The 17,157-nt window shown below is 32.2% G+C and overlaps 2 protein-coding genes, 1 long non-coding RNA gene and 1 pseudogene across 6 annotated transcripts in view; 2 read left to right on the top strand and 2 right to left on the bottom strand.

Annotated features, from left to right (window-relative positions):
• Window positions 1–5,548, top strand: part of LOC126927049 (uncharacterized) — a 97,154-nt gene extending 91,606 nt beyond the window's left edge. For all 4 annotated transcript variants that reach the window (XM_050743385.1, XM_050743384.1, XM_050743383.1 and 1 more), the window contains exons 4-5: window positions 4,796–4,993; window positions 5,203–5,548. In XM_050743385.1, the coding sequence (XP_050599342.1) occupies window positions 4,796–4,993; window positions 5,203–5,232 (228 nt within the window). In that variant the 3' untranslated portion in view covers window positions 5,233–5,548. The remainder of the gene's footprint in view (window positions 1–4,795; window positions 4,994–5,202) is intronic.
• Window positions 1–17,157, top strand: part of LOC126927025 (uncharacterized) — a 97,555-nt gene that overhangs the window by 44,473 nt on the left and 35,925 nt on the right. The gene's annotated exons all lie outside the window — the stretch shown is intronic.
• Window positions 515–17,017, bottom strand: LOC126927078 (uncharacterized). Its single transcript, XR_007715132.1, has 2 exons — window positions 16,472–17,017; window positions 515–2,043 (listed from the first exon to the last, which is right to left on the bottom strand). It is a non-coding gene; the product is annotated as an uncharacterized LOC126927078 (long non-coding RNA).
• Window positions 9,296–12,099, bottom strand: LOC126927029 (omega-amidase NIT2-like; annotated as a pseudogene).

Raw genomic sequence — 17,157 nt, 5'->3', positions numbered from 1 at the left:
TCCGTTCCGATGCATCTCTCGATGATCTTCTTAAAGCATTTTTCCCAGATCTTGCTCATGGCTGGGAGTATGCTTATCGGCCGGTACGCGTTAGGGAGACTGGGATCCTTTCCCGGCTTCCTTAGCAGTATTACTCTGGCCGTCTTCCAGCAGTCCAGGAGTCTTCCATCGACTCCTGCAGCCTTCTTGGTGTTCATTCTTCCGGCGGCATCGACGACATCGCCTTCGCCGATGACGACGCTGAAGCTGATGTCTCCTTCTTCTTCGGTCTCTGCCTCTTCGCGGCCCTCGTAATGGGAGGGTCCGTGTCCCATGGTGAATAGCCTCTGTAGGACTGCTTCCACCATGTCGATCGGCATGTCGTTGGTTGGTTTCTTGCTTTTGCATCTCTTCATGACTGTGCGATAGGGTTTGCCTTCTTGCTTTCCTGTATGGATGGAAACGCGTTCGAAAAGTAGAACGGAGTAATTAGCGATGCACGATCCCAGGCTGGTGAATATTTTTCCATCGGGAAAAGTCAGGTCGAGCGATACAAGATTTATATGCTCGTTCTGCCAGTTATTTCAACGTCTGTTACGCGATAGAAAATGAACATAAATGAATAATAAATGTATTACAGCCATAAAGATTGCTTGATGTACGCCACCGTTTTTCCCCTATTTCTCCGATACAATTTTCCTTTTTTTTTTCTTTGCCAAACACTTTACTAATCGGTACGTATTCGAATTATCCTCAATTATTCTCGGTTGTTTCCGTTTCCTTTGGATTTACATAAGTACTCGTTTGATGTACGTGCAGAGTGAGATAATAACTATTAACAGCTATAAAATAAGAAGCGAAAATACGTTGAAACTCGACTTCTAGATTCGCGAGACTTTGCAGAGCTTCGAAACTCTCGTGTTTCAAACCTAATAAAAAGTTGTAGAGGGAGAATTACATTGCGAGATCTGTTAAGGAAAATCGTATCGTTGTAATAGGATTATTTCAGCGAGGGAAATTCCGTGTTGCGTGTAACGCGTTGCAAAGCCATGAGCTTTCTTTCGGGTTAATATACATAATCGCCTTATCGAACTTTCCATCTAAACCGTTGCGCTCACACGTGAATTTTGCATTTCAATCTTCTTACTTGCAGTCCAGTCCAGTTTAGTGTGACTAAGCTAAATGTTTCAGCCCTTCCAGGTAGAATATGTTTTATAGAGAGACGTACAACTCTATGAAGGGGAGATCAATAAATTGGGTTATCTTTAAATCACTGACAATTATTTCATCGACACGATTTCACCGACAGCGAATCCACCGGCAATGTCTATCAAAGTTTATGTACCGATACACCGAGTGAAATCACCCACAATCATTTCACCAATATTCTCCTTTGTCGATAATTATCATGTTTGCCACTACATGTTATCGTTGATTATATGTCTTTATTTACACATTCGTTTACGCGCATAACGAGATAAACGAAGAAACGAAAATGATATGTTGTCATGATGTATTGTTAAATTACTAATTAACACGAGTTATATATCTACCTACATGAAAGCTTCTAAATATCAATTATAATTCATGAAAGCACACAAGCTATTTTGCTATACACAAATGGAATTATAAGGAAATGTTACGTGCTAATGATTTAACGAAATTTATTCTTCTGTACATTTGACATTTCTGTATTATTACTTGTGTACTTTCTGCTCTTGTTTACGTCATCGGAAGTAAAATTACGTTAAGCGAATCAGCTAATCTATTTGAGCGATTCAATGGCTCGGTCTTCTCTTATGCGACTACCAAGTAGAAGATAAGTTCTTGGTTATATAACATTTTATAACATCCAAATTAACTTTTTTTTTCTTTTTCGTTTTCTTTTTCTTTCTCTTTTTCTTTTTTTTCCTTTTTCTTTTTCTTTTTTTTCCTTTCTCTTTTTCTTTTTTTTTCCTTTTTCTTTTTCTTTTTTTCTTTACGTGGGGGAAATCCGCTCGGACACGAAACCACTTCTTAAGTGGCGTGGTAGTGAACATCGAAATTAACTGGGGCACTAATTAGCTGAATTACATTGGTAATTTTCTATAATTTATTACTCGAATATGGTAATTTTTTCTTAAAAAGTTTGCTTTTTCTACAATTATTTTACTACAAAACCCATCAAAAACATGATGTATGTATATATACCCTCAAATATTATCGGTTTATTCTCAAGCTATAGTTCAATTTCGGAAATTGCCAATTAAAATCATAGAAAAAAAAAAAAAACACAGAAAGTTCGTTAAAATATGCGATTTTCCAATCAAGATATAGAATTTATTCGAGTAATATAGATTACAGTAGCGATGGTGACGGCAACGATGAATGGACTGATTCTTCGTGCGAAAATAAATTGGAAGCGCAGAACGATGCATTGTTTCAGGGAATATCGATTTTCAAGCATGGTTTTAAAGTACGTGTGCGCGTGACTAGGTTTGTTAATTAATGCCGCTCCCAGGTTTTCAATATATAAATGTGACACCTACATATCTTTAAGCTTAAAACAATTGGACTAACAATTTCATTAAATTTAAATCAATATTTATCTTTTTAAACGCAACAATATTTTTAATGACAACTTCACGTGTAAATCAAGTGCATACATATTCGATCGTTCTTGAAAACCTGATTCTCTGCGAAGAGAAAAAATCCTTGAATAAAGATTTGATCTACGTTTTATATGCTACGTTTTACATCCACCTCTTTTCAGATATACCTCTCTATTTAAAATCATAGATCGTCACACTCTATAGGTATTTCCTTGAAAAGGTTAAAGTCGTTCTGTATAAAAGCTAATTCAAAGGGGAAGGAAATTCTGCGAAAAATTCTTTCAGATTTCCCTATGTTTGAGCTCGAATCAAAACAATCCTGTATAATAGGATAGGATGATAGGATGATTCTGTATTATTCCTTGTGTACTTTCTGTTCCTGTTATTTACAATAGGATGATTATGCGTTTAACTTCTCATAGAATCTCTCTGATTCCGTATGATATCGTCAATGTTTTTGAAATATGTTATTGATGTCGTAACGTCAACCGTTTCCAGTGCAAATTCAATTTCGAATCGCAATTTCCATGTTTGCGTGGCAAAAGCGTAAAATCGATAACGCACGCAAACATGTCTTCTTTGCTAATGGCGTACTATAAATATAAATATTTGAATAAATATTGCGAATTTCATATTGCTAAAAGATTTATACTATTTGTTCGTAAATAATCGTCGGATCTATATTTAAGTGGAAACTGCTGCATTAGATCTCTTTTCTTACTTAAAATTATTTGGATTGGTAACTTGGATGTAACATGTAATTTATTCTTCTTTTATAAATAGTGTACAGAAGATACCAATTCAGAGAAATGGAAGGAAAGTCTAAAAGCAAAGAAAATCTACAGGAAGATGAAACGTTCGAGCCTTGCCAGGCTATATAAGATGCTAAGTAATCTTCCTAGTCCTGCAGTTCTTTCTATTTCGATCAATAATTATTGGTATATGTTAGGAATGCAATTAGAATTTTTGTCCTCAAGCAAAGTATAATTTCAATTTTGTATGTAAACCAAAATATTAAATATCAAATAACCATCAAATAAAATTATATTGTATGGACTACTGTTTCTTTAAATATTTGAATATTTGGTAAATATTGTTTATTTAAATATTTTAAATTGCATGGAAAAAAAATGATGCAAATAAATCATAGGGCATTTTAACTAAAGAGACCAATATCTATTTAACTGTGATTAAATCGTCACCGTTTAACGCTCTATCTCTTTTATTAACTGTGCCTTGTTAAACTACAGAAGATTACAGAGGATGCGTTTTTTTGATAAACAAACGTTCTGACAAATACGGCAGCAAAATCAGATATATAGATTCTTACAACAGCAGTTATATTCTATGAATTCCGTTTTTCAGAAGCTTTATTTGTGAAACGACAATTCGCCAGAGTACGGATTCACTGTAGTTATAGCTGTAGGATCTCTATCTAGTTGACAGATCTGCTTTACGTAAAGAATTCCTGTCTCTTGTTCTACCTTATCGCGATTCTTTCCTCACCTTATACGCTTTGTCGAGGAAAGTAATATCGCTACATATCTCGGCTCCGGTTACAATAATTAGTTTCCGCCTAAACTGTTAGAACCACGTAGCACGCACTCTACTCTCGTTTTTTAAACATTCAGGCCATCTGATCGCATGCGACGAGTTTTATGTTAATCCCGACCAATTACAATATCTTTCTCTCGTTTACAAGGGACGACGAGACTGGCAGTTGCGTGCTTTCCAAAGCAAAAGCCGCGATATCTGCATGATAACCTAACGTCAACCGATTTTGTTGTACTATTCTTAAGTGGACTTCGTTTGTACCACTTTCGTAACAAAAATAGAATATCTAGAACACAGCATTCCGTTATGCGATATTGTCAATTTCTAACATCTGAAACATCAGAGATAATTTTTTCCCTACAGTTGTAAATTTGTGTGAAAAATTACGAACGTAAAGGTGTTTGGCGCATGTACAGTTCCCCCCTCCCCCTCCCCCCTCCAACCTTCATTTGCGTAGACATGCTAGAAAGATCCACTTTTCGACGGTGAAACCGTTAGTATTAGTATTAGTGTTATAATATATTTGACTAATGGTTCTCAAATACTAGTTTTGCTAAAGCAATGGTGGAATTGGAGCAATTCCTTCTTCTTTCATTCTTTGAATAACCTGAATTTTCAAATAGTCTAGTGACGATTGATCCGTACAATTAATCGATTTCTTTTTATTACAGAAGTGCAAGAAGTTCCGCTTTGAACGCAGATGTTGCAACATCGAATGCCTAAACCCCACAGAAGATCCGATCGAATTTAATGTCACTACCGTCGATGATTCACCCAGAAATGGTTCACTTCAGAACCATAGTCCCATATCTGGAAGCATCAATCACTATGTGTCACATAGTCATATGTGGACGCTGAGCTTATTGATGGTAATTGTAATATTTTAATTTTTTTTATTCTATATTTTGAAATACTTTGAAATTACTTACTTGCGAATTACTTTGAAAAGTAATTCGCAACGTAATATAAAATAATACTACTGATTTGTGTCTCTTTCAGAATTTTTTCTTAATCTCTTGTTTTTTTCCAGTGCAATCCCTTTTATCGGAAGTTACTTGATTGCTTTATTTCCTATTAGGTGGTGACCTGCTGCTTTCTTGGGGTTTAGGCGACTGATTGCTTCTATGATCTCTGCACAAGTGAAGGGTTCAATAGGAGGGGACATTTATGTTACTATCACGGGGGAATGATCAGAGGAGAGATCAGCCGAGGAATCCAGCTATGAATCTATTGCCCAGGGTGTCCAGGAAGTTGTCAAAGTTGTTAATTGTTATCTGTGTTAGCGTAGTGAATAAACACATTGATGTTCGGTGTTTCAATTATCAGAATTATAATCGATGTTAAATGTATAGAGTGTGAAAAAATTATTTGTTATAGCTGTGGAAGATGGAGATCTGTTAGAGAAAATGGATCATGAAATTGATCTTGAGTATAATTTTCAGACAAAATTTTTTATTGCATCATAAAGTACTCATCACGAGAAACGAAAGTTTCAGAAAACCCATTTTTTTTTTCTTTTTTTTTTTTTGGTTCTATGTATCCAAGGTCGAGAATAAACTATGTGCACGTTTCTTGTATTCGTTTCTTGTATTTTTATGAGGAATTCAGTCTTTTTACGCCACAAGAGTCTCAACGTTTTCGTTTTCACGCCTACGTTACGCTCGTTAAACACGTTCCAACAAGACCATGAATAAGGGTAACAGCTTTAATGTTTTCACATGTGTTAATTTATTATTTTAGACCTTAAATATTTTATTTATAAAATCTTTATTTAAACAAGTTACCATTGTCGCTACAATAAATCAATGAATGAAATCAGTTTAAATTTAAAATATCATTTCATAATTTCTCGTCACTTGTATCTAAAAACAACAAAAAAACGGTGTACCCACATCGTGCGTAGACGGGAAATTAAAACAGTGGAGCTTAATTGAAACACTGATCATATTCCGCGATTGTAAAACAATAATAGAAAATCGTGTTTCTTTCGAAGGGTATGAAATTGTCAGGAGATTATGCCATAAATGAAATTGGAAACTGGCTGGTCAAAGGTATTAAACTCAATTAAACTGAACTGTGTTATATTGTACAAAGGCTAGAGAACTGCTACCAAATATCTGCTAGTTTAAAGGTGTCCCTTATAAATTATAATTATATTTCAAATTCAATCTCCTAATAATAAGTAAATTAATATTTTACCTAAAATCTGTGATATAGATAACAAAAATAAATTCTTTACATTATTCGTTAGTTTGCAATATAATTAGAATATTCTTTATTTTTATTTTCTGGTGTCTTTGTTATTCTTAAAAGATAAACTGCTTATTTACAAATTTAACACTGCATATGCTATTAATAAATCATTTTATATTTAATTTTGCAACCTTCAGTCATTGTTAAAACTTGTTGACAATACTGTCGGTTAATAGAAATTTCTAAAATCCCCTTGTTTCTATTCGATTAAAGGGTATATTGCAGAAACTATGTTAGCTACAGTGTTAGCTACAAATCACCTGTGTCACTCCGTTAAACTTATACACAATAGTATTGTTTCTTGTTTTCATTTAAAATAAAATATGTTATTGTAGGAATGAAGCAGAATGTTCAAATAATTGAAACAACTTTTTGTCCTATAACTAGTGCCTTTCATTTTAAAAATTAAAAAATTTTTAATCAACGATATTTGGAAGTTTCGATCTAAAATGACCAGGAATTGAAACAGAAAATATTTTGATGCCAATAAATACATATTCTTCACACATAAAACAAATATGAAAACAAAAATCGATGTATATGAATGAATTTTGAAATGGGGAGGAATTATATGATTATACCCATTCTCTGTTGCGTTTAATTGTTTCAATTGATGTCTCATGAGAATTTTCATCGAATTTTTTAGAGATCCTGGCTGTAAGGTCTTTTTAAAATTATAAGAACAGATTCAAACTATAACATTTGAAAACTTGTGCTTACAAAACTTACTTGTTTCTCATAATTATTTAAATGAATCTATTCGGCATTTTGAGTGACCGTCCCTTTATGGCTCGGACGGCACCTCTCCTTCCTTTGGGAAATTCCGAATTATCTGTCCTCCCCGAGCTGCAAACCTGATGACTTAGACAGTAGGGAAAAACATCAGGGAAAACCTCTGGCTAGAAAAGTACGATAGACGAACAAAATTTAACGGCTGATGGGGAGTATCAACAACATACAAGGACAATCATCAACAAAGTGTCGTACCGTGCGGGTGAAATACTGGAGTTTCAATAAGATCTTATAACCATCGAGTTCAGAACATCAAACTTTGTTTGCATAAAGCAAGTGTAAACAAAGTGTCAAATTACACTAACACTCGATCTATTAAATCCGTTCCACCTTGAGCGTTAATTCATTCGAGGTTCGTGGTATCGATCGATCGGTCGGACGTGCCCGCTGGCTCTTTAGTTGATGATTTGTAACAGAATCCTTGCATTAACACAGATTCTCAGAACACACAACTTCACCCAGCAGATATCGATCACAGTCAGTTGTCACTAACAATGCTTTTATCAACAATTTCTTTACCTGTTGATCCTCTGGAAGTTTTAACTATATTATATTCTCTAGGAACAGTAAGATTTTAATGATATAACTTTACTAATGAGATCTTAATGTCATAAACGGTATCGAAACTTCTTAATTAATGTCGTTATCGAAGAAGAGACTCGTAATCTTCTCAAACGAAGAGCACTTGATGTTTACAAGTAGAACTCGATATCTTAGTTTCTTAAAATGTGTTTCTGTGTTTACTTTCTAAATGTAAACTTTATTCAAAACGAGCCGTTCATTCGTTACAGGCCGTTAATAAAATTGCACGTTGCACAAAGGAATTGCCGTTAATAATTTAAGATTCTCTGCTCGTCGTACAGGGTATATATCGTAATTATTCACGACGATCGTAACGTTTAAGTCCAATTCGAGCTTAAAATCCCACGTGAGCTATACTACCACAATAGCCTGAATTTCTATTTGTTCGTTTACTGCCTGTTCGTACTCGGAGCATCCGTTGTAAATTACAGCAAAATCTTCTAATGTGTTCCAGAATATGTCTTCATGGAATTTTAATAATTTATTAAATCTATAGATAACAAATGTAAAACTTACTAATTTATAATTAATATAAAATAAGAGAGCACGAAACTTCCTATTTTATGGACATATTAAATATTTGTAAAAAATTCTGTATCATTAGTATCACTTTAATTACTTTAAAGGATATAATCCCATAAAGCCGTGACCCCTGAAAGAATCGATGTTCACGCGTGACAAATTGGCGTCGTATGAAAGTTCCGGTATGAACGTTACTAGAGCTGATACCAGCTAGGGGCACAGGTATATGTTCTGGGTTCATTATATATTTATAAAGGGCTGCCGACTCAACGAGTGGTCCGGGTAAATTTAAATTGTAAATAGACAGAGATTTCAAGTAAAAGCCTGGATAAGAGCGGATATGGTATGAGAGTCTGTGGTGGAAAGAGGAACAGGCTGCTTTTATTTGTAAAGTTTGAATTTCCTCGATATCGAAGGTGTTTAAGCCGCAAGTGTGTTTCATGTTAATCGTTCGTGTTAATTCATTCGAGACCGAGATTTTATTGTAATACGATTCCTGGGTGTCAGTACGATCTGAATGTTTTGTTAGAATGATACTGTGCTTTTCTCTCTCTGGAATATTCTTTTCATATTTTAATTTTAAGTCGATGACAATCTTAAATTTTATGCCTCATGTTTTTAAAATATAAAATTATATACTATGTTATACTATAATATATTATGTACAGTTATATATATTATGCCTACTGATTGATATGAATTTCTTTCGGTCTCGAATGCGTTAAAACGGAGCGCAAAGAAGTCGAAATTACTTATTGTAATTGGTAAAACATCGTGAAAGGCAGACAGATACAAGAAAGAAGTTAAACTATAAATTATATTTGCGACATTGTTATGTTTTTGCTTTCTTTAAGCCTTTCATCAAGACAGCCGATCTATAAATATTAATCGACCAATTTCTCTAAGCTTGTAACTTCAAATTAATGTTTATATATATAAAGAGTTACGTATTAATCTATCTAAATATTTAAAAAGATGTTTAATGTTATAAATGATGGATATTAAAGATGTTCAAAAGAACGTAGTCTTCGCGTGTTCTTTATCATATCCCTGATCAAAGACATTCCAATATTATTACAATATCCAATTACATATTGATACACAAGATATACAGATTATTATTTATAACATTTTGGTTTTCTTAATTGAGTTATTCATTTAGTACAAATGATAAGTAATTAGTAATAAGTCATAAAAAAAAAAAAAAAAAAAAAAAACGGTATTGTAGTAGAAATATTATAAGAAAACATTTTCTGTTTCAGTGTAGAGTTACTCCTTTTTATAGACAGTGTCGTACAAATCCGTACGTCTTTGAGAAAATGTAGGTATCTGAGCCCTTACTTCCTCAACAACTTTCAAATCTGAGAGAAAAGAAAAACATACGAAGTAATAAGTAATGCTTGCTAATAAATTCAGCAAATACAGAGGGAGCCGGCAAAATCGATGAACCAACGAGACTAAAAGTTAATTACATCATGGATTTCTCGCTTTTAATGTTAAGCTGGAAATTACCGATATCGGTGACCACCATATTTTCCTGAGTTTCCAAATCATAAAGGATTTTCCCCCAGGGATTTGTCAACTGTGTATGTCCCCATGCGACATAACTTGCTGAAGGAACACGAGCCGGTGATATACAGGCGACGTATAATTGATTGTCATTCGCTCTGGAACGCTGAAGTAATGACCAGTGCAGTGGTCCAGTGGTCATATTGAATGCCGCCGGATATATCAGCATTTGGCAACCTAACACAGAGAAACGGGAAATACGAGACCACTGAATTTTAGTTAACTTTGTAGCTGCACAGTCCATATTCCATAATTTATGAATATGCGAGAACAGTCCTCTTGTCGTGCTTCTAATTCTTTTATTTATTTCATTTTCAGCGAATATACTGGTTTTTTAAATTAAGCTCCTTTTTATACAGAGTTACAGATTATATTGATTATATTTTATATAGAATATATTTAAGAAAGATAGTTACTTTCATGCTAGTTAAGTATTGTTCGATTAAGCTACTGTACCTTTGTTCCGATAAATGCGTGCCATTTCCTCGAATCTGATATCATAGCAAATGCCAATACCTATTTTGCAGCCCTTCACATCAAACATTGTTAGGGAATTACCAGGACTGAGTGAATCACTCTCTCGGAAAGTAATCTTGTTGGGAATGTCGATGTCGAATAGATGTACCTAATAACATAAAAATATAGTTGCTAACTCTATTGCTGTAACTTTTGTAATTTAACATCAATGTTACGAACTTCTAAACTTTAATTGTTTTTTATTTAATAACTGACAGCGTTTTTATCACTTTCTTTTATTAAAAAGTTTTATCATTTAATAATATTTGAGAAGGAATATTTTTTAAGAAAAAATAAGTTTTTTCCTATGTGAAAAATTTATATTACAAAACAAATATATTGTACAAAAATTTATATATTATATTACGACAAAAATGTATGTTTCTCGTATCAAAACGTATTTTATAAACCTATAACATATTTTTTAAATTATAGAATTGGTTATAGTACACGTATGTACATATGCATATTCCTAAATTATTCCTAGATAGAGTCACTTTCTCCACCCCAATATTTTCAATTTCAAAGCCACATGGAGGTATATTATTTACCTTCCGGTGTTTTGCTATCAAAGTTCCATCGGGACCCCAAATAGTACAGGTATTGTACAATTTATCGCCCTCTATTTCAGGTATCGTACCACCAACTACATAAATGCTGTTTTCCTTAGCTGCCTTCGATAAAGCAACGCTCGTTTCACCGTTTCATCAGGAATACTCTCGGCGTATTTTGGAAACTATTCTGCATTGCAATATTTCAATTAATGAAAAATAACTGTCCTTTGTTCCAACCATAAATTAGGTTGAAATGTTTGTCAATTTTTTATTTTTTAAATTATTAAAATAACTAAATTTTATATTTAGATTTACTTAAATATATAATTACTTAGATAATAGTACATATAATAAATTGTTTCTACAGGTTCAAGATGAAAAATGAATATTTAGAAATGTTTAATTACAATCATGCTATTTGGGTCAGTACCAGTGACTTGTTACTTAACGACTTTGCTAGTACTTTTTGAAACATAAAGTTAGATTTTAACTAACTTTAATTTTTAACTATTATAGGTGGAATTATAAATACAAAATAATTGATAATACTAGTTTATAAGTACCTAATTATTAGTATCTTAAAAAATATATTTATACAAAAATCACGATAATCATAAAAATGGGGAAATTCTATATTCTCGAGTCAATTCACAATCTTTATGGAAGTATGAACGTTAAGGTAATTTGTCTACTTTTACTTTTTTCTATATAGTTGTTATACATATAATAAATTATTAGAAAAAGAAACAAATTATTACGTATTCCATATGGTGAATTAAAGCATTCAGGAAGAGCGATAATATCAGCATTATGCTCTTTCGCGCTTGAAATGTAGGAAACTGCCCGCTCTACATTTTTGCTTTTTACTTCATTTACTTGAAGTTGTACCAACGCCAAGCGAAATGCTAAAATGTTGGAAAAGTTAAATACACTCGGTTATATATTTCCCATACTTTTTATTTATAAATACTTTATACATAGTGAATACTTACTCGACATCGTTCGCACTACTTGTTTAACGATGTTCGTAAGTATCATAATGTTCTTTGAGGTTATGTATGGTATTACTCGATATCAACATTACGTAAGCAATACGCGGGGATTTTTAATAATTATTGATAAAGTTTAGGACATTAACTTTGATGTAATTGTAAACATTATTACATATTATAATTAAATGTAATTTTCAGTTAAGGGTAAGAAAAGAAATATACTTTTGTAAAAATACACTTTATTATAAAATCTGTATAAATAAAATTGTACAATTTATCTTGAAAGTAAAATGACCGAATACGTTCCTGGAAAATATTACTGCCTACTAAATGATCGAGATCTTGATCTTTCTCGTCGTCTCGTTTTTTACTTGATCTTTCAGACGAGCAATCGTACTTCTTACGTTTCTTTGACTTCTTCAATCTTTTTAATTTATAAGAATCATTACTATTAGAGTTACTTCTTTCTCTCCGTCTCTTCTTTTCAGAATCACTATCGCTGTCATCATTAGATTCGGAGCGCCTTTTTCGTCTTTCTGATTTTTTATCCCCCACTTTATCATACTTGTTCTTATTGTGCATCGTACTTCCGATTTTCTTTCTTTTATTACTACTTTTGTTCTTCACCGTCTTCGGGGTCAGGGGACATTGATCTTTTTCTATCCATCTTTTGCTTGAGTCCCTTGGATTCCTTGTCCTTATATTCCTCATACTTTTTTGTATCTGAAATTAACCCCATAAAATACTGAAATCTAAAACCTCTACATTTATCATATTTTATATAAAGATAGAAGGGACCTTTAAAAAATTGCATGCAACAACACACTTACAGATACTCTTGAATTAGTTTTTCTACATGTCCGATTATGTCTTTATATGTATATGTCAATTCAAATTTATTTTCTTAAATGTCCCTTAATGAAAAACTAACACTTCATATTAACTTTGAACTTTTGAGTTCTTAGAATATTCTGATTTAGTCACTGGCTGTACCATAAATTCATTTACAGATATTATATTTCCACCAAGAGCTAGTTTTATTATGAGCCTTCCTGCATCATCATCGAATCCTTCTATTTGACCATAATTATTACTTTGTTCTCCAGCTATAATTTTCACAAATGTTCCTTTCTCGATTTTAACTTCTTCCTCTTCTTTTTTGAAATCTGTATTTTTCTTCTGCAATGCTACTTTGTCTGCTCCAAGACCCATACCTTTTGGTCGTAATTCTGGTATGACAGCTGCTACTAATCTGTAATAGTTAGAATAAACGATTGTGAAATAAAAAATGATGTTCTCTGTTTACTTTCCAATAAGTGATGTATTAAATACATATAATTAATTTAATCCAGAGTAAAATTCATACTTTTCATTTCAACCAATTCCCTTTCCTGGTTGCCATCCCATTCCCCTTAACATTGCTACACCAAAAGCATCAATAGGAATTTTTTCATAATCTTCTAACGTAGACTGAAAAATACAAAACGATATTTATAATATGCAAATGTAATACATCTGTGCATTGCACATCAATATGTTGATAACGTACCTGTTCTTTGCCTCTTAATGATTCATCTTCTACTAAAGGTAAAGTTAAATCATTTGTTTTAGTTTCATATTTATTCTTTGACTTAAGTTCCCCAATGATTTCTTTAGTCGCTTGCTCTTCTAAAGTAACAACTTTATTTTCACTATCTTCAACTGGCTCTTTCTTTATTGATATTATTGGCGATGTTTTTCCATTAGATAGCTTTGATTTTGCCTCGTTAACACTAGCGTCTCCTACCTTTTCCTTATCTGCCTTCGGAAGGAAAATGTCTGCATCTATTTTATTAAGAATTCTATCATGCCAGGTTTTTGAACCTAGTAATGGAATAATTAGAGGTTCATCTTTTTTTTCTTCCTCATTGAAATAAAAAAATTGTTTTCAAATATATATATTCCGCTATTGGTGATTTTTATAGGTTAGGTTGAGGTTATATGTTTCTTGATTATAAATTTTACTTTTTGAACTCACCCTATTACTTTAATACCTTTCTCATCAAGGCATTCAATGTAATCAACTTTCTTTTTTTCTTGTGGAATAGCATTTTTTAACACAGGTTTCTTAATAGATTTCGCAAAACCGAAGGAAATCTTCTTTCCTTCTTCTGCCATTTATTTGTTATTTTAACACTGACTTATAGATCAATACACATGTATATACTAGACATAAAGATTGATGTCACTTGAATCTACGTACATGAATCTAATATCTTATTATACTTTATTAATCTACTCAAAATTACTTGCACATTACTAAAATTTCATTCCGACAATGTATCAAGCGTCTGAATAAGTGACATTAAAGTAAACATATATCAAAGAGGAAATAAGAAGAACTGACGCCTATGGTTTTCTATGTTACAGAGCTAGTGCTGCATCATACGGCCAAATGCCGAAGGTGGCTTATGCTAGTATATACCTGCCTATACGTTTCAATGAGAAAATCGATATTATGTGTTCATGTGAAAATTCACATTTCCCTAGGAGCTGTATTTTGATAGATTTAAGCTTCTAATGGAGCATTTTAAACGTATAGAGTATACTATGAAGTAGATAGTAGTGCGGATCATTTTATATTCATAGAAAGTTTGAATGTATAGAAATGTACAAAATGCTCATGATATGCAAAAATATGCAAAATATTCAAAGTAAACCAATCATCAAAAAGTTTAGAAGGTGAAACAAATTTCTTTAATAACACCTAGATTAATTTTTATTTGTTAACAATCCCATATATAACCATAGCTTTCGCCCGGCGCATATACGCGCCCATACATGCGTCAATAAGATAAGAGGAAATAAAAGACAGATTATCGATAAAATACACTAACACATATGTAATACGTGGATATATTACCACTCAGATTACACATATTATATATTATAAGGGAATATGTATACCACGTATATATGTAGAACGAACATTTCAAACTTGTTTATAGCCCGTGCGATCACATAAATGCACGCACACGAACAATTTTTCGAACGATAATTATATTAATAATTTATAACCATTTATATTTTTATATTTTTATATTTTTATATTTTTATATTTTTATATTTTTATATGATAAGCATTTATATTTTTTAAAATATGTTCTTATGGCATACATATTTATTCCACGCTTCATATCTATCCACATCCGTAACTGTAGGTGACATTGTTTTTTAACAATTTTGCTATTATTTCATAATTCTTTAATTCATATTTCATAGTCGTAACAGATGTTTCTTTTTTTTTTTTTTTTTCAAGTTTTTCCCATATTGGACTTATTTCGAGCAGCCATGCTTGCTTACAAAGCAATTTTATATCCACGCAAGAATATTTTTCAGTAGATTTTATTATGTGGTTTACAATATCCATATTCTCTAATAACTGGTTGCTAAGGTATAATTTGAACATACCAAGTCGAGTAACTTCATTTGGTAATGATACGTATATTTTCTTTTCAAGGCATCTGCGTAAAGCTGCATCAATGTCCCTAATAATATATTTACAATAAATATTATTGTTCTGTTATATTAATAATAACAAAGGAATATTCCGCACAACACAATAATTAAGATTAAGATAATGAATAATTATGATATTAAGATATTTTCTACTTAGAAAACATTGAAATAGCGTGATATACATAGCAAGGGCAATTAGTTGCAGCCAAAAGAACTACATTAGAATTTTCGTTAGATACTAATCTATCCAATCTAGAAAGAAGTTCTGATCTGAATCTCTTTGCAGGTTCACACAATGTACAGTTTACTCCTTTATTTGTGCCTATCCAGTCAATCTCGTCGATAAAAATAATTGTAGGCGAATAATTATAGGCAAGTTCAAATAAAACCTGCTCAGTTTAACAAATGTATTTATTATTTATTAACTTTTTTTTTCTTTTTCTTTTTTTCCCTTTTTCTTTTTCTTTTTTTGCTTTCTCTTTTTCTTTTTTTTCCCTTTTTCTTTTTCTTTTTTTTCCTTTTTCTTTTTCTTTTTTTTTACGTGGGGAAAATTCGCTCGGACACGAAGCCACTTCTTAAGTGGCGTAGTAGTGAACATCCAAATTAACTGTTTTTTTCTTTTTTTTTTTCCTTTCTCTTTTTCTATTTTTTTCCATTTTCTTTTTCTCTTTTCCCTTTCTCTTTTTCTTTTTCTTTTTTTTTTTTTTACGTGGGGAAAACTCGCTGGGACACGAAGCCACTTCTTAAGTGGCGTGGTAGTGGACATCCAAATTAACAGTTTTTTTTCTTTTTCTTTTTCTTTTTTTCCTTTCTCTTTTTCTTTTTTTTCTTTTTCTTTTTCTTGTTTTTTTTACGTGGGGGAAATCCGCTCGAACACGAAGCCACTTCTTAAGTGGCGTGGTAGTGAACATCCAAATTAACTTTTTTTTTCTTTTTCTTTTTCTTTTTCTTTTTCTTTTTCTTTTTCTTTTTCTTTTTTTCTTTCTCTTTTTCTTTTTTTCCTTTTTCTTTTTCTCTTTTTCCTATCTCTTTTTCTTTTTTTTCCTTTTTCTTTTTCTTTTTTTTTTACGTGGAGGAAATCCGCTCGGACACGAAGCCACTTCATAAGTGGCGTGGTAGTGAACATCCAAATTAACTGGGGCACTAATTAGCTGAAGCTTCTAGTCAAACCTGGTATCAGTCTTTGTACGCAAAGGCATTCATTACAATCGTTTAAAGTTTGAAGAAACACCGTTACAAATTCGTGATATAAGAGTAAGCGATTCAAAACTCGGATTCATTTGTTGGAACGACGCCGTGGGCAAAAGTACATAATGGTAAATTTTCTTCCAAGACCAATTGATAGCGCTGACGTAATTAAAATGTGACGATATTGCCAGCGACGTTTCTCCAAATAGACGACTAACTTATTTACGAATTGCCGACACACAATTGCCGCTGGTAATACGGTTAGTAATCACTTTATTGAATTTTCTCTTGACGTGACATCGTCGAGTTCCTAGAGAGATTCTTCTCCCTTGCAAAACTATGTTTCTGCAACGCATGTATTTGTTGAATTACCGTTCGTGAACAAGTCCTTCTCTTTATTACATGTAATAGATTCTTCTTTTGAAGTTTTAAATTACATTGGTAATTTTCTATAATTTATTACTCGAATATGGTAATTTTTTCTTAAAAAGTTTGCTTTTTCTACAATTATTTTACTACAAAACCCATCAAAAACATGATGTATGTATATATACCCTCAAATATTAT

The sequence above is a fragment of the Bombus affinis genome, unplaced genomic scaffold (genome assembly GCF_024516045.1).
Source record: "Bombus affinis isolate iyBomAffi1 unplaced genomic scaffold, iyBomAffi1.2 ctg00000070.1, whole genome shotgun sequence".
Lineage (NCBI taxonomy): Eukaryota > Metazoa > Arthropoda > Insecta > Hymenoptera > Apidae > Bombus > Bombus affinis.
This window is presented reverse-complemented; position numbering and strand designations above follow the sequence as displayed.